The following is a 25,912-nucleotide window of genomic DNA, read 5'->3' on the forward strand; positions in this document are numbered from 1 at the left end:
TCTCTCTCTCTCCCTCTCACACACACACACACACACACACACACACACACACAACAGCTCCTGCACAGAGCTCACTCTGATCCACATGCACAAACCCACACCCAGCGCCCCAAGTCCAGCACCCACACACCTAGAATCCAGCTGCGCTCAGGAGCCTTCGGGTGCATCTCTCTCTCTCTCTCTCTCTGTCTCTCTCTCTCTCTCTCTCTCACACACACACACACACACACACCTGACTCCTCCCGTCCACCACAGTTACCTTATATCCATTCCACGCACACCAGTTCTGGGTAATTGACAAGGTCCAACTCCAACCCCGTTTCATTTCAAACACGTCCAGCAATTCTCTCTCCTTGGAGTCTCCACCACACTCCATTGCTTCAATCCACACCTCACTTGGGCCCCTGTTCCTTCAAGCCCCTCTGCACAGTTGCTACCAACTTGCCTTCATTCTCTCAGTAGAATAGAACCGTCCCTAAAGTCACCTAAAGTCCCCTAAAGTCACGAGCCAGCCAGACCCATCTGATGTGTCTCCCTCTAAGGGTTCAGTGCTGCTCCTGGCCCAGGATTTGAGTTGGACGAATGAATGAGTGGATTAGCAGATGGACAAATGAACAGTAAGATCTTTCCAGAAGATTCTGGGTCTGAGGGAACTTTAGAGACCAGACTCATTCTTTCCCAGCAGACATGCCGGCCTCTGAGAGTCAGGGCCCATCCCATCAAGAGACCCCTCAGTAGCAATAACGAAAAACGAGCCCAGAAAAATCTATCGAGAACAATGTCCCTGTGCCCTTTGTGGGACTCGGGTATGGATGATTTCAGAACCAAGTATTGAAATGACACATGAGATGAAGGCTGGTAGGGAGGACGTCCATCTTGGGACACTTCACCCGTGGCGAGCTGGAGTACACACACCCACTGTTCCACCTAAGGTCCCTTTTATTTTTCTTTCTTTCAAGCTTGGAAGGAAATCCATTACTTCAAATTGAAGTGGAGCCAACCTCGGAGGTGAGAGCCGGGAGCAGCCTTTCCCAGGGGCTGCCCACCTGGGTCTGGGTGACGTGGACGGCTCTGGGCGGGTGGGAGGCGGGTGCGGTGGCTGCTTGATGGATGTTCCCACTCTAGGACAATAACCAGGTGCTGGCCCCTCCCGGCACCCAGCCTAATGGGCCGTTATATGGTGTGTACGGTGCAGAAGGTGAAAATTGGCATGAGATTTGCATTCTTAGTTGAAAAATTAGCCCAGGGCAGGGTGGGTACCAAGGGGGATGTGCCCCGCTGCCTTCCAAAGAATACATAGTGGGGGGACGTGGGGGGGCCGGGGATACTGGGCTTGGCAGGCCATTGGGAATGTTCTGGGGCTCCTCTCCGCCTGCCCGGAAATTTTATTTGTTCTGAAGGCATAAATAGAATGTCCCTTGGTGAGAACCGTGGAGTCCCGTCCCTTGACTCTGCTAGTGTGTCCTGAACTTAAAGGCACAGAAGCAGGGTTTCCAGGGAAAATCAGGTCCTTTGGGGGGACCATATGGTCGCTCGGAAATGGTCACGGGAGAAGACACATGACCTGTGCTAATTGTCCTCATCAGGCCAAAGAGGGCAGCTTCTCGGGTATTTGGGGTCAAGAAGATCATACCCAGTTAAGTGGCCATTCTCTCAGGTGGTCTTATGAGGTCCCAGGGCCCCTGGAAGTCCCTACTGGCCTGGACACATTCCCACCTTGCAGCCAAAGGATCCAGGAGTCGCAGCCTCCCAAAGCCCCAGGCACCGCAAAAAAGCAGCCTGGGCAGGTGGGTCCCAGAACCTTGAGTGGCTAAATTCGGAGACGGTCACATCTGAGCATCCTCGTCAGGTTGACATGCCAGGTCATGACACAGATTCCAGTCCCTGGTCTGCTGATATTTTGACTCCATAGATCTGGATGGGGCCCAGGAATCTGTATTTTCTCTGGGCTCCGAGCTGGTGTTGGGTACAGGGGCTCAGGTCCGTGCAAAGAGCTTAGCCGCTCTCCATCTCATTGAAACCTTCCCCACCCCCCAGGGCAGATTTCATCCCTTCCACTTTCCAAGGAAGAAAGGGCCCAGAGAAGTTGAGCAACTCCCCCAAGGCCACACAGAGCCCAGCAGCCAGCTCACTCGGTCTGACTGTTAAGCCCCGTCTATTCACAGGACAAATGCCAGGCTCCTTCCTGCTACTGGAGCCTGGGGCCTCTGCCCTGGGGCTCTGTCCCCTCCCGCGTTCCTCAGGGCTAGAACCGCAGAGGTCTCAGCAAACCGGAAGGCCTGGTCCCCTCACATTCCTCTCCCTGGTGTCCCCTGCCCCCAGCACCAGAGCGGGGCTCTCGGATCTGCCTCTCGGGATCTCCTTTGTCGTGTGATTCTGGACCTAAGCCACCTGGTGACACAGAGCCACGTCTGCAGCAGCCACATGGAGATGCCATGTGTCCAGACCCCCTGGGGACCCCGAGGGAGGGTGGGGTGGTGGCCGTGGTGGCAGCAGTGGCTCTGACCTTCTCCCCGCCTCCGGCCACAGAATGAAGAGGGCCGCGACGAAGCCGAGGAGTCGGAAGACGACTTCGAGGAGATGAACCTGTCCCTCCTCTCGGCCCGGAGCTTCCCGCGCAAGGCCAGCCAGACCAGCATGTTCCTGCAGGAGTGGGACATCCCCTTCGAGCAGCTGGAGATCGGTGAGCTCATCGGGAAGGGCCGCTTCGGGCAGGTGTACCACGGCCGCTGGCACGGCGAGGTGGCCATCCGGCTGATCGACATCGAGAGGGACAACGAGGACCAGCTCAAGGCCTTCAAGCGGGAGGTGATGGCCTACAGGCAGACGCGCCACGAGAACGTGGTCCTTTTCATGGGTGCCTGCATGAGCCCGCCGCACCTGGCCATCATCACCAGGTCAGTCCCCTCCGGCTGCCACCGCGCCTTCGGGTGCAGTCAGGAGACGCGGTGTCCAGGGGTGCCGAAGACGGCTTCCTTGCAATCCTTAAGTCCCCAGGAAATAACCTGTGACGCTGACCTCTTCAGCAAAACCTCATGTGAGGACTGAATGGAGGGTCAGAGAATCAGGGTCGGATTCCCCTTCTGCTCTAAGCTTTTGTGTAGGGAATCCCTGAGGCTGGCTTTCCTTGTATGCAAAGTGAGGGGGTGACCCTAAACCAGGCCAACTTTTTCTACAGAGGGTCTAGGAGTCAATACTTGGCTCTTTGCAGGCACACAGTTTCTGGAGCAGCTGTTTAGGTCTGCGCTAGTGCCTAAGCCGCCGTCAAGGTGTGCACGAATTTGCAGGGCTGTGTTCCAATAAAACTTTATTTACAAAACCAGGTGGTGGGCTGGGTTTGGCCCATGGGCTGTAGCTTCCTAATTTCTGAGCGGAGGCTCTGTGGGTGTGACTGTGGCTTCCTTGGCCATCTCAGAGTCTTTCTGATCTTCACCGTCACCCTTATGAATTTCCAGGGTCCGTGGTCTGTGGACATGGGAGAGGTCGTGGGTGGAGAATTAACAGTAACAGAATGTCAGATGACAGGGACTTTGGGGACTCTTTCTCCCTCTGTGTCCTCACTTGGTGATGTGAGGCAGGCCATGGGAAAAGATCAGCTCTGGTTTCCTGGGAACAGTTGTGAAACAGTCCTTTGGTGGGATTTTGACTTTGGCTCTGCTCCCTTATTACATCAGAAGACCTCAGGTGACGGGATCCCAGGGCAGAAGTCTCCTTTTGGGCAGGGTCCCAGGCCGCTCAGGAGGCCTTGGGGATTGTCACTGCTGATGGTGCAGGCCGTGGTTGACGGGAGCCAGGGTGTCGAACGGAAAGTGCTTGTGGGGGACTGGAGATCCCTCTGCCTTCCTTAAACCAGGAAAAATGGTGGCTGTCACCCTCCCCAGGACAGAGGTGACTCTGTGGTCATCCCTCAGTCAGGGCTGAGCCACGGTGATCAGGCGGTGTGAGCTCCGTTACCTTGGGGCTTCCCAATCCTGCGGGCAGTTCTGGGCTGGACCAGGCTCCGTGACTGTGGCCACACCGTTGGCTGTGGTCAGCTGGCAGATGGACGGAGGCCTGGTCCATCCTGGAGGCACTCACTCATTTGTCTGGCGGTGGACAGACCATCCACAGGTGCCTCCGTCCTGCTCCATGTGGCCTCTGACCCCCAGCGACCTGGTTCAGGTTTCTTCTAGGATGTCCTCAAGTCCCCGAGCACAGCACGGGGTCAAGGCCTGGCACGCAGCGTGTGATCACGCCTCTGCTTGGGACGTCTTCGCTGACATCCACTGGCCAGAGCGACCCCTGTGGTCACCAGATTCAAGGGGCAGAGAAGCAGACTGGACCTCTGAACAGAAGGATCTGTAGGGACAACCGGTGGCTGGTTGTGCCATCTTCGGCAGCAGGACCCTGGGCTCCCTCTGTCCCCTCTTCTCTGGGAGGTGTTCTGTCCTCTCAGCAGGAGGCAGGGACTCCTCACTCAGGATGCACAAATTTGGCTGAAAGGTGGTCTTGCCCCCCATCTTCTTCCCACTTTCAGTAACCCCACTTTCTCTTGCTCAGCTCTTCCACTTCTGTTAACCCTACTCGAGGGGCGCTCAACCACTGAGCCACATCCCCAGCCCATTTTCATATTTTATTTAGAGACAGGGTCTCTCTGAGTGGCTTAGGGCCTCACTGAGTTGCTGAGGCTGGCTTGGAACTCTCCATCCTCCTGCCTCAGCCTCCTGAGCTGCTGGGATGACAGGCAGGCACCAATCCGCCTGGCCCTACTTTTGTTTTTTCCTACCCCCAAATTAGAAACTTGTGCCTCCTCTTCTTGACCCTTCGAAGGACCTCCTGCCTCTTCTCTTACTTTTTGAGGATTATCCGTGGAGACCTGTTACCCCCCCCTCTCTGCCTGACTCCCTTGCCCGCTCCCCAGCGTCTGGCTCATGGGCAGTGGATGGACCCAGTTAGCAGCCACCCTTGAAAAAAACCGAGTGGTCATTATGGAAATGTGTCGCTCACCCCGCCAGCCAGCTGCATCGGCGGCCCCCTCTCCTATTATGCACAAAATTCTGAGCCCCCTCCCCAGGCCCCATAACTACCTACAGATTTCACAAATAGCCCAGCCTTTTCCTGGCACCGAGATAAAGACTCGGCAGCTTTGGGACATGTAATTGGTCTCTGAAGTGTTTTGCTATTTTGTGTGAGGATTGCCAGATGAGCCCCAAAGAGGTGGCGTTTATTCCATATCATTGTGTTGGGTAGATATTTCTCTTCGGGAGGGGCTCCACGTGCCCCCCCCAACCCCGTCCAGCGCCGCGTCCACTTGTTGACCATCCAGAATCCGCATCTGAATATTCGATTGGAAACTAAATATTTGAGTAATTTGATTAATCACTTGCACTTTCGCAGGATGGACTGGCAGGGGTCGATGGTTGGACCGTAGCCAACCGACTAGAATAATTCTGAAGATCCCGGTTTTATTTTACAGGGAGCATAAAACCAGATAATTACCTGGCATATTCCAGATAAATTCACAATAGCATATTCTAGCCAATTACTTAGTAATTATCATCAAAGTTAACGAGTATTTCTAAGATTAGCGTCCTGGTAATGCGATATGCATGGCTCTGGGGGATGAGTAACAACCAGCTAGTTACCCAATCACTTTATCCACAAATACAATTAGCATCGGGATGGCTACATTATTTCACGATTGGGTCATTATGGAATTATGGCCAAGCTATCGACAGTCTGGGCCATTGCTCCTGTTCAAAACCCCGAATGCAATTGGAAAGCCGATAATGAACCCGTTGAAGGAGCGCGTCCCCCCACTTCCGCCCAGCTGGGATGGGGCTTGCTGGGCCTCAGTTTCCTCATCTGTAAAATGAGCAGGTGGCAGCAGCTGTCTGTGGAGGGGGGTTGGTTCCGACTCTGAGGATGTGCTGCCACTCACAAAGCCAAGGGAACAGCTCCGGGGGCCAGTGCTTCCCACGGGGTGGTCTCTTGGGACCTCAGGCCTTTCAAAATGCATGTGCCTGGGACCTGCCTGTGGTCCGTTCCTGGCACCTGACCTGAGGCCAGAGCAATCAAGTCTGTCTGTAAGCGGAGCCTTTTAACCCAGCTCCAGCCTGGTCGCCCCTGAGGTTGGCTCTAGGGAGATGGACCCAGCCCTTCTTCCCAGGGAGGCTGAGGAAACGGGGCCCTTGTTGCCCTCTGCCCCAGCCCTCGAGAGAAGAAGACGGAGCCCTCACCTGCTGCCTCTTCTGACAAGTGACCATGGCCTGGCCCCACCCCTTAGTGGAAGTCATTTCCCTGGTTCAGGGAAGAGCACAGAGCACCCCTAAGCAGGGTGGGAAAGCAGCCGATGCCACTGGCCTTCGGTGACAAGTGCTGTACTTCAAGCTGGGCACGGCCACGTGCGCCTGTTGATCACTGTGCCCACTTCACAGACGAGAACACGGAGGCCGGAGGGACAACAGGAACCCTTGCCCAGTTCATGGAACAGGTAACTGGCAGCACTTGGCATGGAGCGAGGGAGCCTCTGAATGCTGGTCAGGCACCGTCAGGCCTGGCTGCGGGGAATGGGTTCCCCCTGTGACATTCCCCGTCACCCTCCGAGGGCTCGGTCACGGCACACGGCTCCAGCCCCCGCTGGAGCTTCCATCATTTTTATTAAGATCCCAAGGATTTGGCGCACACCAGCTGGAAAACCCTGGGTCATTAGAACTGAGTTTTGTTTCATAAGTTGGATTTTTTTCGGGTGCTCGTGTATTTCTGTTATGCCCTGAAAATTCTGGGAAGCACACGCACAGGCGCACACACACACACACGCACACGCACACACACCCCTCTCCCCCATGTCCCCTAGGTTTCCCTCCAGTTCTCTGTTTCATTCTCGTCCTCCTGCTGCCCCCTCTCCAAGAAGTGTACGTTGCTCCCTGTCTCCCTGCAGAGGACACTCTGTGGGCATGGGCCTGGCCCAGGATCCCTGCGGAGCTCACAGAATAGATGGTTCCTCCAAAAGCCCGTCCCACTCCCTGGGTAATTTTCTGGAATTGCAAAATGACTTAGATCAGAGCTTCTCGTCCTGTGGGCCGCTGGCCCGCCTCCTGCAGGGACCTATTAGAAATGGGCGTCCCCCACCCCGTGCAGTGGGTCCCTGGGAACCTGTGACAGGAGCTCCCTGTGAGGCCGGCCACTCTGGAGGAGCCCTCTCCTGCTCCCTCCCCAGGCAGGTGAGCTGTCCTGCAGCGGAGCCCAGGCAGCCCTCTCCAGGCGCCTGCCACAGGCCTTGACCAGACCCGCCAGGGAGAGTCCAGGCAGCGGGCGAGACACTCAGAACACGGGGCCGCAGCTACTGGGTCCTTACAGTCTCGTGGTCAGTAGAGGTTAGACGAGAAGGCAGGAAAATGTTGTGGTGAGTACCATAAAGGCCACAGACAAGGTCGGGGTGACAGGAGCGTTCCTTTGAAGAGGGCTCAGAGGAAGCTTCTGAGGGCGGGGTGGGAGGTAAACATTTGAGGAGGAGCAGAGAAGGGGCTGCCCTATGGCAGGTGCAAAGGCCCTGAGGCAGGAGGGAGGCAGTCATATGGAGGACCGGAAAGAAGCAAGTGGGCCAGGAGGGCAGGGTGGTAGGAAAAGGCCCACAGAGGCTGGATGATTGTGGAGCCTCAATAACTCAAGAAAAGGGTGTGGAGTTTATCATAATGGACTAAAGCAAGATTCTTACTTTGTAAAGGGTTCTCTCCCATTTTTTTAATGGGTGAATTCCAGAGCCAGGGTTCTCATAAGAGCCATGCTCGGAGCCTCCCTGCTGGCCTGGTTTCTGCCTCCCGGTCCACAGAGCTGGTGGGCTCCGAGTGGTAAAACTCCTTGGGTGCAGGGCAGGGACACATCAAGGGGACCCGTCACTGAAGGACCCAGGCAGGGGAAGGAGCGAGGGGCATCCCAGCCGTCAGTCTAGTTGCATGTCCAGGAAGGAAGCTGCCTGGGCGGTTCCCCTGCATTTGGGAGCACAGCGAACCCCATCTGGAACTTTCCCAGGCTTAGGAAGGAGCGTCCTGTCAACCTCTGACTTTGATGGCGAGGCTTGAGCTCTGCACCCCAAGGGGGGGAGAGAGGAAGGGAGGACCGCATCTCGCCCATGCCCTCGGGAAGATTTTTTAAAATGTCTCCTGCATCCCCTCGCTGGGCTGTGGAAGTCACCCATCCCGTTGGGTGGGGTGGGCGTGTGCGCATGTGTGCGCCCTCCCGTCTCTGGGGCTGAGGTGGTAACCAAACCCCACGGGGCCTCATTTGCACAGCAAGTTAAACCAGTCAACATCGGGAGCCACTTGATGGATTATTTATCTCCAAGTCCAAATCAGTTGCTGATTTCCTGCTTTCAGACAGCACCACACACCAAGGGGGGACATGGGACGGGCCAGTGGGGGCCCCTGTCTTGAGGCCAGGACAGTGGCCTTGGGGCCTGAGTGACATGTGGACTTGCGCCGTGTGTCACTTGGTACTTGTGTCTTTCTGATTTTCCCCACTGCCACCACCACCACCACTTCGGACGGGTTTGATTATCCTAAATATAACGTACAGGAGTTGGGGGGCCCAGCACATGAAGATCCACTACCCCCCATCAGCGAGCGGAATTGGCTTCCTTTTTTTGTTCAAAAAGGCTGAATCGCTTTCCCTTTATAAAGCACAGCTGAAAAGACTTTTTGTGTGCGGCTGTCTTTAATTGTGCTGAGATGTGAAGCGCCCTGGGACTGGGGGAGAGAGGACTATAAATGGACTCGTCGTTATCGTCATTATTATCAGCATCTCATGGCCCTGTCATGCGGCTGTTGGTAAACAACCGCAGGAGGGGCCACGGCCTTGCTGGCCTCAAGGTCTCGGGGCTGGTCACCCTGGGCCTCGCCTCTCCAAGATTCTGAATTAGCCAGCGCGGCCTCTGTCAGCACTTAACAAATATCGTGGGTCTGGCTGCCTGAGTGATCACTCATTTGTTATCGAAAACGCACATCAGCAAAGAGAAGGAGATGAAATCCACCCACAGTGTCTCCAACCACAGAGAGCGACATGAACAAGGGGGAGCCTATCCATCCATTTTTTTTCTCCCCCCAGAATATATACAGATTCACACTCTGTATGGGTCAGGGTCATGGAAGCTGCTGTAACAAATAGGCCCTCAGCTATGGAGTGTCTGAATATGAATTGATTTCTAGATCTAGAAATAGTTCCAGATGTGTTCCTGGATGATGGGGGGCTGTTCTCTGTAGGAAGAGACCCACCTTTGGAGTCTACTGTACACTGAGGCTCAAAGGCCTCTGCTTCTAGCTGAGGAAGAGGAAAGAGCGAGGGGAAGGGGAGAGCCACGCCTACAAGTGGACCACGTGGCTGGGCTCTGGCCGTCATCTGGCTTGGAGTCCCTGGGCCTCGCCCAACAGTCAGGGAGGTGGAAAGTAGCTAACTGTATTCCCAGGAGAAAAGCGAGGTCGGTTTTGGCGAATGACTGGGAGGACTGCGGCACACACACCCTGGATGGGTCTGTTTCTCCTATGGACAGTAGATTCGTCCAACAAGTGTCTGTCATGACTTTGCTGAAGGACACAGGTATGGAGCCCTCTCCCTGTAAGTGTGGGTCTGTACAGATTCCTTTACCTCCATTCCCTCGGTCTCCTCGTCTATGAAATGGGAATAACACTAATGTCTCTTGCAAGGCAGTGGTAAGAACTTGACCCTCACACGGACAGGCTTGCAGCCCAGAGCTTCCTGGCCACTAGAGATGTCAATGCCTTGTACCTCCTAGTCACTGTGATAATCACGATGGCATTGGGACAATAATAATGACAGCAACAAGTAGCAGATCGAGTCTGTTTTTGCGGGGGTGCCATGACCAGCAGGTGTTCTGTGTGCATTGTGACATCCAGGGACCGAGGTAGTGGCTGGAGTGGGACTCCCTGGATTCACGTCCCAGCTCTGCTGCTGGCTTGTGACTTGGCCAGGTCACCAAGCACCAGGCCATCCGGGGGGAGGTGTTGAGCTGGGAGCTGGCTGCCCTGGTCTCCAGCTGAGCCGAAAGGTTGAGGCTAGAAATAACCAAGTGTTAGTCATCGGTGTGGACGCGCTGACTGAGGCCTCGGACTTCATCTGAAGCTGAGGTCATCTGGGAGGAGAGGAGGGTCGCCCGAGGACGGAGGCTGCATGTTGTTGCATCGGCGTGGCCTGGCTGAGGAGGGACTGGGGAGAAGCCGTGGGGACAATGAGGCCTCCAGAAGGATGTGGACTCAGGAAACCCACCCTGAGTCCCTCCCTCTGGGCAGCTTCCCGTGTCAAGTCCTTCTTATGACACCCCTGGTTCTCATTCTCATTAGGACATTCCATTTCCCTCCTCCACCTTAGAACGAAGACCCAGCAGAGCAAGGGCCTCACCTCTATATCCCCAGCACCACCAGCTGGTCCCCTATTCAACTAAGTAATTGCCAGATGGATAAGAAGATTGGGAACAGCATGTGCAAAGGCCCGGGGGTTTGAAGGGAGTCAGACTATGAAGCTGGCGTGTAAGATGCGTACACTGAGAGTCACTGGCATCAAGAAATGACGTAAAGGACCTCGTGAACCAGGCTGAGGAACTGGAACCTTCCTCCTAAGAGCAGGAGGGAAGCCACCCAGGGATTCAACCAGAAGAGTGGTGTGGGCTGGTTGTCGTTTTAGAAAGACCACTCTGGGGCAGTCCCTTTGCTGAGAACAATGCCTGTCAACGTGTGGACAGGTGGGGGGGGGACCCTGATCAGACATCAGCGGGAGGGACAAAGGCAGGTTTGAATGCCACACGTTCTAGGAGGCGTGTGGCCAGGCCCCTCCGGGCTGCAGCTGTGAGCCACCGTCCTCTGGGAACAGGCGACTTCAGCAGCCTCACTATTTACTGCAGTTAAAATAGCCGGCCGCGAGGGTGTGGGCACATCAGGCCTGGGTAGTAGCTTGAGGGGAGAGGCGGAGTCGTGACCAACAGCCTCGTCTGTCTCCTCTCTGTCCTGGGGGAGTTGAGGACACCCACTTCAGAGACCTGTTAGATCCCTGCAAGAGACAGGAACGTCAAATGGCAGGGAAACCAGCCTTAATCACAGCTTTGCCCGAGGTCGAGGTCGTGAGCTAGGGAGGACGGGATTGGAACCCGGGACTGTCTGATTCCCGCTGGAGGCTGTGTCAAGCCAGCTTATCTCCTTCCCTCCTCAGCCCTGCCTGAATCTGCCACTCTTTCTTCTTCTTTTGGTACCGGGGATTCAACCCAGGGACACTTAACCACTGAGCCACATCCCCAGCCCTTTATATATAAAAGTTACTTAGAGCCTCACTAAGTTGCTGAGGCTGGCCTTCAACTTGTCATCCTCCTGCCTCAGCCTCCCCAGCCGCTGGGATCACTGGCGTGAGCCACTGCTTCTGGCCTGAATCTGTCATTCTTTCTCATGCCCTACGGACAACCTGGGGCCCTCTACTACTCTTCCCCGCTAAAGAGGTCAAAGATTGACCTCTCTCCATGTCAAGTTCCCGGTCCTCACCACCAAACCTCCCTGACCCGTGACCTGTTGCTTGGCAGCAGGTGCCAATGGAAATCCCAGCACTGTCCCCTCCCCTCCTTCTCCCTGCCACACGCTCCACGGCGGTGAGAATAGGGAGCAAGGGAAAGGTGCAAGATCGAGGTTCCCGCTGGTCTGGGGACCTGCTGGGCCCTGGGGTTTGATTTGCTGTGTCCCCAACCCTGCTCCTGTGGCTTTGTCACTGCTCAACTTTTGCTTTGTCCCCTGTCTGATGGTGTTTAAGATAATGAAGCCCATAAATCAAATAATAAATAACTATTGACTCTTTGTCACGGAGTGTATCAGGATTGATCGGCCACTGGGGATCTTGCTTTCCCCAATCAATGAGGAGCCCTGGGAATAGATAAATCTTGATAACGACCGGCAGGAGGGAGATCAATAGCATATTAATCTATGCATCGGGAGCATAGATCTTCCACTGTAGAATAAGAAGGGGATCGAGAGATGGAGGGACATCGGGAGACAGAGGGACAGACATCGGCTGCCCCCAGACGGACAGTGGGTGCCCTGATTTTCAGCCAACTCAGAAACGCCAGGCGAGGCTCTCTTTGAAGAGAACGGGGATCCGATGTTTGTTTCTTCCATTCCCTGGATGTCTTCATTGCCCAGAGTTTCCTTCAGCCCAGTGTCCCATGTCTGGCCTCCCAGTGTCACAGGAATCCAAGGACAAGGGGAAGCTACCGTGGATGGTGGCCGGGGAGGAACGGGGAGACGGGACCCCGGTGCTGGCGATGCTGGGGAAGAGCTTCCCCGACCACATCAGGCTTGGGGACAAGGTCCAGAGGGCTGGTTGGGGACGTTGGGGACGAGGTGCTCCTGAGTCTGTCAAGGGACATGTTAAGGTGGCATCTAGATTCATCACCGTGCAGAGACGAGCCCCAGACAGGGAGCCAAGACTGGCAGCCCACGGTGCCCACGGTGTCACAAGCCTCGGGTTCCCACCCTTGATTGGCACCAGAATCCCCGGAAGGTTCCTGAAGATACCTCCCCGTCCCTCTCTGCCCAGTTTCTGATTCAGCAGGTCTGTGCTGGGGCTGGGGACTTCAGGTGGATGGTTTGTCACCCTCATCCCAGGGGATGTGGGGGCTGCAGGTCTGGGCACCCAGCACTGGGCCAGGAGAGGGGCACCCTGGGAGCCTGGGACGGTCAGCCGTCCAGAAGGGGACCATCAGCAATTCCGGGGACAGATGAGATGTGGTGGGATCTCTTGCATCCAGGACGCCGTGTTGGCCTCTGGTTCCACCACGGCATGGGCTTCCTCTGTCCACCCGCCTGGTCACATCTCACAGCCCAGCCTGTCACCCCACCCAGCCTGTCACCCCCGGGGCACACTGTGCCCACTTCCAGGATGGAGCTAGGGTTCGGGTGAGCATCCTTGCCAGAGGGTTGGGGGGCTGTTTCTGTGTCGCCAGTGACAGTCATCAGGAGGGTTAGGGCACAGCCGGAAGAGCCATTCCCAGGAGCAGATCCCCGCTGGACAGAGCTGAGGTTCATCAGGACGGCTGTGTGGAGGTGCTGAGAGTGGAAATGAATGGACTCCCAGGGAATGACCCCTGTGGGGACTGAGAAGTAGGATCTGCAAAACCAGCCTTTGATGTTCAGCCACCACAGTCCTCTAAAAAGAAATAAATAAAGGGAGCTCGATGGCTTATTCAAATCATTTTCAGTACCAGGCAGGGACTTTATTGGGAAATGGCACTCTGAATGTCCATTAGGGAGCCGTGTTTGTTGAGCAGCTACTACATAATCAGCCCTGCACTGAGGACTGTGCAGATGTTTGATTGTGATTCCTGTTTTCATTGGTGCATATGAGTTGCACAGAATAGGGGGTCTCATTGAGGCAAAACCATACATGCACATAATTCAACCAACTCTCCCCACTTTATCGATGAGGAACCTGGGGGGCTCAGGGAGGTGAGGGAGGCTCAGCCAGGGCACAACCTTGTCCTCTCCACTTCCCAAGCTGTGAGTGCTGCTGGCCCTATGTTAGGGGACCCCACGGAGGTGACACAAATACATGACTCTTGTCCCATGCAGTAGTAGAAAGCATATTGGATATGGAATCTGATGTCCTGAACGGATGTTCTAGCCTCATCCCTTGCTGGCTGTGTGACCTTGGACAAATCACTTCACTTCTCTGAGCCTCGATATCCCATTTGTGACTGTGGTGGGGAGAACGGCGTGTATTTCCCTGGGTGACTGGGAGGAGCCAGTGAGACAGAAAAAGACCAAGAACTCTATAAAGTGACTCGTGACTAGGAAATGCGGGAGGATTTTTAAATTAGAAGGTAACAATCACAGTTAATGAAACAGGGCCGTGGTGTCCACCACTGGTCTAAGCTCTTGGACTTTTCTGAAGGACCAGGCACGCTGGGGCCTTGGGTCAAGGTGGAGCTGGGGGTGGACTGGTGTCTTCTCCTCCCTGGTGAAGAGAACTTTCTGGGTGAGTGAGCAGGTGGCAGTCACCCATGTTCCAGTTGTGATTGAGGGGACCCCCCCAGGGTGTCCCCTTGTTGGGGCCCAGGCTCTTGCATGGCCTCCACCTTTGCTCTGAGCTGAGCGAGGAGAAGCGGCGCCCCTCCCCGCCCTCCCCTGCCCTCCTCCTCCTGACGATGGCGGAGAGGCGCAGGACTGCGGAGTCGCTCCCACTTTTAATCAAAAGGTTTGTCAGCGAGTCCCCTTCAAAGGCGGATCCATCGTTTCTTGTAGGTGTTCAAAGGACCCAGAGGAGCACCAAGGAGGGGAGGGAGCGCTGCCTTCAAAGGCAGGAGGGGGTCGGGCGTCTTCAGAGCTCCCCCCCAGGGCGGTGATTAGCGCAGCCCTCGGGACTCAGAGGCACGGATCAAGGAACCCCGCCGCCTGTGGGGAAGGGTTGGGGACTATCGAGGGCTGTCAGGGCGTCTTGATCACGACAAGGGCCGCCTTTGACAGGGCTCAGAACTGGCAGCTGCCGGGCGCCTCGCAGGATCATCTGTCCTGTCCCCGAGCCCCGCTCTCTGGCCCACCACCTGGGGTCTTCGCCTGTAGGAACTCCGCGTTGGTCCAGGGTGTCCCTCGGCTTCATCACACCACCTGCCTCGTGGAGGGGTGGCTTTCCCGCCCGTGTATGCTGGAGGGATCTGAGGGAGGACCGGGCCCAGGGTTCAAGTTCTTCCTCTGCCACCGTGTGACCCGACACAAGCTTAACCTTCCGAGCTCTGGGTTTGTGAAAGGATCCCGAGGCACGGGCTTCGTCCTTTGCTGGGCTGTTTACCCCCTGGTCAGGGCCTGTTTGACCTCAGCTGAACCACTAGCAGTGAGTGACTGCTCGCCTGTCCACGTGTCCACCAGCCGTTATCAGTTTATCATCTAATCCCCCAGCCCCTTTACCCACCATCTACCATTCCACCAGCCTTCCCGTCTACCCCCGTCCACTTAAGATCATGTTGTCCATTGACCCATCCGTCCACCCAGTATCCACCCACCCATCCATCTATTCAAGCACCATTAATCCACCTACCCATCCATCCATCCATCCAATATCTACCCACTTTCCTCCATCCATCCATCCATCCATTCTTCCATCCAGTATTCACCCATTTACCTCTATCCATTCATTCAATCCACCCTCCCATCCATCCATCCATTATTTGTCCATCCATCCACCCACCTATCTATCCATTCATCCATCCACCTATTTATCCCTTCATCCATCTGTCCATCATCTGTCCGTCTACATATCCATCTATCCATCCATATTTACCTGTCCATTTACTTCCATCCATCCACCTGTCCATCTATCCATCCATCTTCCCATCCATCCATCCATCCATCCACCCATCTATCCTCCCACCCATCCATCCATCCACCCATCTATCCTCCCACCCATCCATCCACCCACCCATCTATCCTCCCATCCATCCATCCATCCACCCATCTATCCTCCCACCCATCCATCCACCCACCCATCTATCCTCCCATCCATCCATCCATCCACCCATCTATCCTCCTATCCATCCATCCACCCACCCATCTATCCTCCCATCCATCCATCTACCCATCTATCCTCCCATCCATCTGTCCATCTACCCGTCTATCCTCCTATCCATCCATCCATCTATCCATCTGTCCATCCAACTGTCCATCCATCCATCTGTCCATCCATCCATCCATCCATCCATCCATCCATCCATCCATCTGTCCATCCATCTGCCCATCCATCCATCTGTCCATCCACCCACCGTTAACCCACCCACCCATCCTCCCACCCACTCACCCACTCACCCATTAATCTAGCCATTCAGCAAATAGCTATGGAGACCTTCCATGAGGCACTGCCAGTACTACAGGGGAGAATTCGGAGCTCTCCTCCTGGGACATGATGCAGACAGATGGTGCAGCATCATAAAAGCCAACTCCCGGGGGCCAGCACCGAGGCCAGGGGGCCAGGAGGCTGTGGTCAGTGCCTCCTGACACCCCTGGGTTGCAGTCGGAAACACCCCTAGGAGAAAGTCCTGGTGAGGAGCAGCACTGGGCTCCTCTGTGGGAACGAGTCCTGGGCCCCTTTCCCAGATATGAAAAGGAAACAGCCCCCCCCAAGGAAGACCCGGCAGAGGCCCAGGATGAGAGTCACCTGTGCCCAGCGTTTCCTTCCCTTTGGGTCTAACTTAGTGGAACTGTGTTCTGAAGAGGGGGGACGGAGAACCCGGGAAGATGCCAAGGGGGGGTGGCCTTTGTCCTCCACCGGGGAGGTGGGTGACAGATGGAGGGGCAGAGGCCCGTCTGAGGGTGGTCCAGGGCAGTGGGTCTTAGGGAGAAGGTGCCAACATGGTAGACCCTGAGGCTGCTCAGCGCCATTTCCCAGGGTAGCAGTGGCGGGGTGGGAGGACGGACCCAAGCAGGCCGCTCGCTGCCTACTGCACACCCCATTAACTCCCAGCTCCTGATGATTTATCATGGCAGGCCCGTGTTTACTTACCCATTATTTATAGAGAAAGTGTTTGCTAAGCAAATCAGTGGTTCCAACAGGTCACAGCGGGTGGCTCAGCCCACCAGCCTGACTGACAGCTCCGGTTTGCGGTCTGCAGGCAGAGGGACCCCACCTTGCCACGCGAGGAGTCCCCACCTGACCTCAGAACGGTTCTCTCCACGGAGCCCATCTCAGCCTCTCCCCGGGGCCATCCGGTCTGAATTCAGCATTTGGGTCTAGGTTGATGGCTCAGTGTCATAGTGAAGGCCTTTGATCAACCCTCGTGAGCGTGTCCTTGGGGGTCCAGTATTGAATCAGGGCCCTGAGCCACGTCCCTTAGGGGAGGTGAATGGCCACCGCCTTCTGTAAATGCCAAAGAGCTCTGACCCTTGGTTCCAGGAAGGCCTCTGAACTGGAGATGGGAAGACCTGGCCTCCCCTTTCCGGATGGCCCTGGGCAAGTCCTTGGGCTCTGCTTCCTCATCTGCAGAATGGGCACGGGAGCCCCTAGCCACACCACTCCCCAGGGCCGGTTCAGTTGGTGGCTTAAACCCTGAGGGTCAAAGCGATTTGTCCACAGCTCACTGCAGCCCAAAAGGGAGGGCAGATCATCTTTCCTGGGGATGACAAATGGAGAGAGGTTCTTTGTTTTCCGTCACGGAGTTAAAATGGATGGTTCCGGCTTCTCCGGGGGTTCTGAGCCTTGGCCCAGCGTCAGGATGACCCAGGAGCTTTGGAATTCAGACACCTTGGCCCTGCCCCGCACGCCCAAGAGTCTCTTGATCTGGAATGGAATGGGGTCTGGGCGTCTTTTTCTGCTTTTTTAAACATCTCTCCTGGTAATTCTGCTGTGGAACCCGGACTTGGAACCTCTGAACAGTTTCCAGAATGTTCTACCGGGACCCCGATTGCCTTTTCCTCCTGTCTCAGAGTCAGAGCCACAGAGATTCTGAAATGCCGCTGGTGGTGGTCTGGCCCTGACTCTGTCCTTCCTCCTGGGGAAAGGGTCGGCTGTCGCTCAGCTCTCGGGGACCTGCACAGGGGTCTGAGGAGGGCAGCGCAGGTGAAGCACGTCCCTGGACACCTGTCACACCGTGTGTGGGCCACCTCTGCGGCTCACATCACAGTCATTGCTTACTGTGCTAGGCTGGCCAGGAGGATCCCAGGCACAAGTGGCCCGTGGAGGTCCCCAGGTCTCCAAAGGACAGCCGAAGTTGCGGTGAGAACACTGTCCCCCAGAACAGTGAGGGTCAGCCAACAACAGTGCTCACGTTGAGGGCCAGACCTCTGCTTGAATGACTCTGGGTCATCTTTTGCCAACCCCACTACGTAGTTCGACCATCCACATTTTGCAAGCGAGGGACCCTGGGGGATTGGTCTTCTTAGGGATCCAAGTCTGGGCTTCCCGCCTTAATGGTTCCACCTGGCCTGTGAGGCCTGGACCAAAGTCACCCCCCTCCCACCCCTCTCTTCTCGTGCTCACCCCCACTTAAGTGCCTGAGCACGCTTTGAGGTCACCTCCTCGCTCTGAGCCTCGGTTTCCTCCTTGTCAAAAGAGGATGAGAATTCCCACCTATCTCACAGGATTACCTGGAGGACTGAAGATGGCAGTGTCCCCAAAGATGCTCACAGGGTGGGTCAGCGAACAGCTGGGACTCTTTGAACTGTAGTTTTTGTTGTTTTCTCCGAGGCATGCACAAACCTATGCTTTTCTCCCCCACTGAGCTGAGTCTCCTTGGGCAAGTTACTGACCCTCTCTGTGTCCCCTCTCCCTCGTCTGTAACATGAGGATAACATAGCACCCGCCACCCTGGGCTGTCGTTCAGGATTCAATGGGTGAAATAGGCCGATGCTTCGGGAAACCTGGAGCACTAAGCATTGGTCATCATTGTTGTCATTGGCAATCGATTCCATTTTTATTTGTTTCTTTTGAATTTTCGGCCTCAACTAGAATGAGAGCCCCGGAGGGCACCGGCCGTACTTGGCTCGCTCCTTTACTATCAGCAACATCCTTGACATTAGAGGTACTCAGCACTCAGTACTTATCTGTAGATTGGGTGAACGCATGGGTGCTGGCCGCCAGGTACTACACAGAGCTCCTAGAACACTCTGGAGTTTTGGCTCCTCCGCCACAGGGAGTGTCTGTGTTGGCTTTGCTGTGACTCCCTGAGACGTGGCCTTCCTTGTCTGTCTGTCTGTCTGAAGACAGACTGGTCTCGTGCCTTCCTTTGGAACCGTTGCCAGCTCCCTGGCTGTCACACCCCACGGGGACAGGAGTTCTGGCAGTTACGTCGCCCTGGTTTGGGTGCTGCCCCGATGTTCTGTGTCACTCCGGAGATCACCTGACCAGAGGCTGTGAACCTCTGTCCCCTCTCAGGAGACAGAGCAGTCGGCAGGGGCCCGGGTGACGTGGCTCCGCCATGGGAAACCCTTGGGGGGGCTCCCCTGGGGCGGGTGAGTGGGGGTGTGGGATCTCCCTCTTGAGTCCCACGGTCATTCTGCTGCTGTGAGGAGCACGGGCAGCCCAGCCAGAGGTCACAAAGACGGGCCCCTTGGACGCCCCGAGAGCAGCGGAGGGCTCCCCAAGCCTCCTGCAGGCCAGTTGTACGGGGCTATGTCTAAGCGAGTCTCTGGCCAGGCTCTCCCCCTCCCCTCCCGCACCTCTGCAGGAAGCCCCCCCACTGTGGCCTGAGTGGGCCCCGTGTGCCTACCCATCATCAGACTCGAGGCCTGGCCTCTCTCCTTCAGCTACAGGACTCCAGAGCCCTGCACTGGACCGGGGCCCCAGAAGGGCCACAGGAACTGAACACGTGTGGTTCTTATTGCTATGGCACCCCCTTACCCACGTGGGGTATGTCCCAGGATACCTGAGAACTGCACAGAGTACCGCCCCCTAGAAGTTGATGGCCTTTCCATCATAACTACGCACTTATGTCCTCTGGCTCTACCTTTTGCAGTTTGAGATGTGACAGCAGAACAGCACAAATTTGTTTTTCCTTCTTCACCATTTTAATCATAAAAAAAATTGTTGTTGCTGTAGATCTTAGCAACCTCAGCATTTTCTTTCCTTGTGAAGTTCAGTACTCTCAGATTTTCACTTAAAGAGAATGTTTGATGGCTTTTCTTTGGCATAACTCAATTGCTAGGATCACCATTTTTTGCACTTGGGGCCATTCCTAAGCTGAGTGATGGTTGCTTGAATAAGCACCGAGGTACCTCAATAGGCAATCAGATAGCCAGGCAGATTCTAAGGGACTAACAGGCAGGTAGCATATACAGCATGGATACTCTGACTCACATCCTGGGCAGAGTTGGGATGGGATGGAGTAAGACGTTAGAGATTTCATCAGGCTACTCAAAATGACATGCAATTTTAAATCTATGATTTTTTTTTAATTTCTAGAATTTTTCATTCAATATTTTTGGACCACACTTAACCTTGAAACCACAGAATCAAAACCATGGATAAGGTGTGGGGGGTGCTACTATGTCCTTATTACGAGTAGCTCTATTTTCTTCTGTACTCCCTGTGAGCCAGGCACCATAGTGACGCTTGAGATGTATTATCTAATTTAATTTCCAGAATAGTGAAGCAGGCTTATTAAACCCAGCCTCTGGACTGAACCCTGAGGTTCCGAAAGACAGAGCAGCCTGTAGTAACGGAATCGGGATTCACGCCCGCACATTTCTCAAGAAGACAGCATCCGCACATTGCAGATGAGGATACTGAGATTCAGAGAAGTTCAGTCACATGCCTCTGTTGCTCAGCTGAGGGGTGTCTGGGTCTGCATTTTATGCTGACTCTCAAGAACTCTTTCTGGAGCTTCTCTCTGGTTTCTGTTCTGGCAGGAGAAACATGGAGGTTGGTTCTGGAAGAGTCCCCAGAACGGGCTCCCCTCTCCCCTACAGGGTGGGTGCAGCCAGGCGGTGACCAGAACACAGCTCTTCTGGGTCCAGTGGGTGGTGTTTGTGAGGCTCTGGAGCTAACGGACCCTCACATTGAACAGAGAAGGAACTTACCACTGAGCTTGACAGACTCCACGTTGGCTACGAGGAAAACGAGGTGACGTTGGCTAAGGAGAGAAGTGTCATTTCCAGGCTGCCAGAGAGACTGTGTTAACTTGTGATATAGAGGGCATTAAAATCCATAGTCTCCTTCTTCCGGGCTCCTGGTGGACATAACGTATGAAACCGCCTCTGAGAGTCTTGACATTTAGCTGCTAATTTTGATAGAGAAGATGTTTCCTTGGGCCCAATGCTAGTGGCCTGAATATTGACTTTGAAGATTCCCACCCGGTTGTAGATGATCCAAACCCGTGTCCCCCGTCAAAATGTTCCACAGTGGCTTTGTTAATAAACCGTGTATTCGTTCATTCATTCACTCGTCCAGCTGTCCAGCCATTCAGCTCAAATGGCCAAGAGGCCGTGGGTCCTGGGATCACAGAGCTTCGTAAGGTACACTGTCCTCAGTAGCCGCGTCTGCAGCAAAGATACCAAAAACCCACAGCAACCGTTTTGCACCAGGTAGGAGTCGTGTAAACAGGTGTGCAGAGGAGGGGGAGAGACCTCAGAGGAAGGGACTCACCTGTCCGTGAGATGGGCCGTTCTCGGAGAATGAGACCTTTGGGAAGACATGGGGAATAGGACTGAGCCCTACTGTGCGCGGGGCCGCAGGCTCAGCCTGTTACACACCCTATTTTATGTTATCTTCACCCTGGAAACTTGGGGACTAAAAGCTGGAGTGCCCGTGGGACGTAAGAAGGCCTGAGAGGACAAGATTACCCAGAGCGGCGCCGGGAAAGAATTCTTTCAGTGCCCTGAGGTTCAGAGCTTAAGGGAAGAAGAAAACAACTTTGAATGAACTCCAGGGAAGATGTCGGCCCGTCTCTGAGACATTGGCACAAACTTACATTTGGTTCCTGCCCCTTTCAAATTGGGTTCTGGAGGATGACAGGACTTTCAATCGAAACAGATCACCAAGGTGAGGCTTGGGGACTAATGGAAATATGTGGAATAGGATTACGCCGAGTTGTCCTCTTTCCCATGGAGATGCACCAGGGGCGCGTGGCTGCCTTTCAGGGCGCCGAACCTGTGTTTTTAATCTCTCTGGACATTTATTTTCTGTTTTCAAATGATGGAGAGGGGAGGTCACATCCCCGGGGTGACTCGCTTTCTATCTGAGAGAAGCAGGGGAAAGCTATTAACAAAAACTTGAAATTGAATCTCACAAACATAGATTCCCATTTGCCTGTGGTTCTTTAGAACTTCTGAGTCACCCATTTACATACAAATGGAGGTGTCTGTGGCTATTTAGAGAGAAAAAAAGAAAACCATGGTTCTTCAAACCTGGGAAAACATAATTCCTGTCCCAGACAGTTGGGCTTCTCTAGAGATGTCTGTCGTAGAACTTGGACTTGAACCTTAGTATCTTATTTTGTTGATTTGGCTGTTGTCCCTTGCACGATATATTTTCTTCTCATGGCCTCACTCCCTTTGTATTTGGGGGATCCTTTGACCACCAGAGTGGCCAATAGTTCTTGAGTGGTTTTGATGTTTCCTTTTAGTCAGGATAGGATAGCATATGCTGCCATAACAACAACAACAAAAATCTTTAAAATCTCTTAAAAATCAGAAAGTTTATTTCTAGCTCATAGAAAGTCTTCGGTAAGTTGGGTAATTCTCTAAGGCTACTCTCTGCCATGCATTTGCTCGGGGATTCAGGCTATTCCAATATTGTCACTCTACAAATCATCACGGAGCCTCCCAGGTCACAGCAGCACCAGGAGAGAGACTGGGCGATAGGCTTCAAGTGCTCCAACCAGGAAGGGACAGGTGTCACTTTTGATCGGCCAGAACCAATCTGGTGATGCTGCCAACTGCAGACAGACTAGGAAGTGCCGTCCCCGGCGGGCCTGGGAGGGAGCAGTATGGAGCAGGATCCTGGGAACATTGACAGGGAAGATTCAGGTGTGTCTCCCTGCATTTCTTTTAAGCAGCTTTCCCAGAGGCTCACAGTTAAAGAGCATCAGCTGGATCTGGAGCCTGGTGTCCCCCGACCCCCAATGCCCAATTCCAAGCTTCTAGCCACTGGGCGCTTCTGCCTCCCCTCATAGTCCCCCTTCTCTCCATGCTCCTGTGTCTCCTTCTAAAAGGAAATGATTCTCCCAGTGCACTCCCCTGGCCCTCCAGCTTCCCCCCTTCTCCTTGGAGTAATGAAGCCCTAGTTCCTTTTCCAGTGTCCACTCCGGTCTGCCTGCCCGCCAGGCCTCCTCGGTCCCCTAGGTCCACCTCTTTTTTAATGAACCATTCTTCAAGGGAAAGTACCCAAGTGTTCTTTCCTGCTGGCAGGCAGAGGTCTGGGCTGTAGGAACGGGCAGGATGAGAAATTCCTCCCCTGAAGGACAAAGCCTCAAAATCAGTCTCCCTCCCTTTTATGTCCCAGCCCAGGGCGCCCAGCAGACGGGACGGGAAGAAGTGAGTGAGAATTTTTGTGAACTTCTGATTTTTTTGTCCCCTCCTTAAACAATGTTGTGGACATCTAATGTATATGCCACGAGTCATTTACAATGTATGTCCAGTCTGGTGCTTTTGAATATATTGACCAAATTGGACAGCTATTTCCAAAATCTGATTTCAGAACATTTATCACCTCGGAAAAAATAAAACTGCTCCTCATTAGCAATCATTTCCTACCCCACCCCTACCCACAACTTCCCCCAGCACCTGACAACCCACACCTACAGTCTCCAGATAAATAATCGATCAGAGCATTTCCAAGACCAGGGAAAATGCAGGAACAGGGTACTCTGTAAAGGACACAGGATGGTACCTGCTCTGGTCACAAAAACAATGTGCATCTCCACGGACAGTGGGATGCAATGAATGTACGAGCATGAATGGGTTTGTCTGCTTTCCGTCACTATAACAAAACACCCGACACCAGCTACTTACAAAAAGAGAGAAAGGTTTATTTGGGCTCATGGTTCTGAAGGTTGAAGTCTAAGATCCTGTGGCCTATTGATTTGGGCCACTGGGAAGGACAGTGTGTCCTGGCCAGAGCATGAGTTGGAGTAAGTGCTCACATCTCAGGCAAAGAAGGAGAAAGAAACAGAGACAGAAGGACACGCAGAGGGGGTCCTGCAACCCCTTTTGACGACACACCCCCAACAACCTATAGACCGCCCCCTTGTCTCTGAGAGGTCCACAGAGCTTTCTAATACCACTAGCCTGGGACGGAGCCTTTACATATGGGGACACTTATCCAAACCAGCGTGATACATATGCGTCACACCCAGCTGCATTCACACACGTGGACGTGTGTCCGTTCACTCACAGGTAAACACACATGTTGGTGTGTGTGTGCAAAACACGGGCACACAGAGGGGTGCAGACCTCTGCCTATACCCCAGGGACTGGAATACACGCGTACACACCTGCGTGTGCAGGCCAGGGTCACGTCCCTGACTGTCTGCCCAGCCCCAGGGATCCTGTGCCTGATGGCAGCAGGTCAGGTCCCTTCCTCCCGGGTGGCCCTGTCCAGGTCAGTGCTCTGTAAGGAAGGCATTCTAAAGCAATTTGGGATTTGCCTCGCTTGGATGAGCATTTGTCCAGCTAATTTAGTGTCCCGTGGCTGCCTGGGAAGCTGGGTCAGGGCACGATGGCAGGTTGTGAGCACGGAATGGGGAGAAGCGGCGGAGGCTTTCGGGTGCGTGCTTTGTATGATGGGGAGTCCACATCGGGCATGGCCTCCGTGGGCTGGGGTGGCAGCAGGCAGTTCTGCCCAGAGCCACCACCCTGTAACTCGGGGTGGCAGATGGCCAGGCCAGCTCAGTCCCAAGCAGAACCCTGATCTTGCCAGAACTTTCTGTGGGACCGCCGACCTGTTCCTCAGACTGGATGTGCCGCCCCTAACACAGTGCCTGGCAGGGTAGAGGCCCAACCCGCATGGAGGCCGGAGCGGCTGATGAATGAACAAGTGTGAGACCCCCCTCGGCCTTGACCATCCCCAGACCCTGCGGCAGAGAGAGCTGTCCAGAGCGGCCACCGCCCGGTTCTAGTCGCCCAATTTCTGTTGGCCCACCCTGATTTCTTAGAGCAAGGGTCAAACAACATTTCGCGTCAAGGACCAGACAGGGACTATTTCCAGCTCTGTTACACGGTCCCTGTCACCTCTACTCACCTCTGTCACCGTGGCGTGAAAGCAGCAACGTTTGCAAACCTTGGGTGTGGCCTCATCCCCATGAATCTTACTCCAGTCCCTGAAATGTGAATTTCCTACCATCTTCTTTTGGGAATTTTTTTTTTAACTATTTAAAGGAGGGAAAGAACATGCTTCGCTCATGGGCCCCAAGAAAGCGGGCCTCGCGCCAGGTTGGACTTGGGGACCGTGGCTTGCAGCCCCACTTAGAAGCCCGGCTGTAGCAGTAGCTCAGAGGTCAGGAACAAGACGCTGGGGTCTCCACCCTGCATGTCACCGCTGCATGACCTTGGCAAACGACCTCAGCTCTCTGAGTCCCTGTCTCCTGGGTGTGGGGCTGTTGAGCAGGCCTGGCTGTTTGATCAATCAGAGGTCCCCCAAGGGCACTGCTGATCCCTGGCAGGCAGTGTGGCTCCATGGCTGTAGGAACAGGGTTTAGCCTCAGACACAACCTGGGCTCATCAAAATCCAACCTTGGGAAACTCCATCCTCCTCCTGGGTTCTGGTCTCTTCCGTGAAGGGGGTAGACCCAGCGATGGCCAACGCTCGTCTACACCTTGAACTTCATACGTGTCTGTGCATGTGCCGTCTGCTAGATGTGCTCACTTACACCATGCTCAGGTGGGTTCCGTGCTTGGGGATATTCCCATCATCCCCTAGGAAGCCAAACTTTTCCTTTTCCTCTTTCTCTTCCTCTTCTTCCTTCTTTCTCCCCTCCTCTCCCCTTACCTCTAAGGATCAGACCTAACCAGGAGGTCTAGGGTTGGCTCAGCCCCTGTGGCCGTGGCTCACCGCCCTTCCTTGTCCCCCTCAGAGAATCCTCAGCCCTCCTTTGCCCTCTGAGCTGTGGAGCTCCCCATATTGGGGAGTGGTACCCACCACTCATCTGCCCACCCCTTCTCCTCTTACCGGCTACAGTTATTTTTTTAAAAAATCAAATAACTTAGGGACTAAACTTGGCCAGCGGGGTGGGGAGCATGGTAGGTAGGGCTTTCCAGGAAGCACCAAGCATTCGCCAGGTGCCCAGGATGTGCCAGACTCTGGGCAGCAGCAGAAGGAGCCACCAAACCGGCCGATGGGACTTTGATTTCTCGCTCGGGATTTGCTGGTTCTGTGTCTGGTTTCTTCAGTCCGACTCTGAGGTCCTTTCTCCCCCCACCCCCCTTCTTTCTTCTTTTCTGCTCCATTTACAAAAGTAACACGTGTTTATGGG

At 54.5% G+C, this 25,912-nt stretch overlaps 1 protein-coding gene across 1 annotated transcript in view; it reads left to right on the forward strand.

The window, feature by feature from the left end:
* The window catches only part of Ksr2 (kinase suppressor of ras 2), a 340,405-nt gene that overhangs the window by 289,608 nt on the left and 24,885 nt on the right, over nucleotides 1-25,912 (forward strand). Inside the window, exons 13-14 of the mRNA XM_026386144.2 lie at nucleotides 960-1,008; nucleotides 2,530-2,897. Of these exons, the coding sequence (XP_026241929.2) occupies nucleotides 960-1,008; nucleotides 2,530-2,897 (417 nt within the window). The remainder of the gene's footprint in view (nucleotides 1-959; nucleotides 1,009-2,529; nucleotides 2,898-25,912) is intronic.

Source organism: Urocitellus parryii, chromosome 3, assembly GCF_045843805.1.
Source record: "Urocitellus parryii isolate mUroPar1 chromosome 3, mUroPar1.hap1, whole genome shotgun sequence".
Classification (NCBI taxonomy): Eukaryota; Metazoa; Chordata; class Mammalia; order Rodentia; family Sciuridae; genus Urocitellus; species Urocitellus parryii.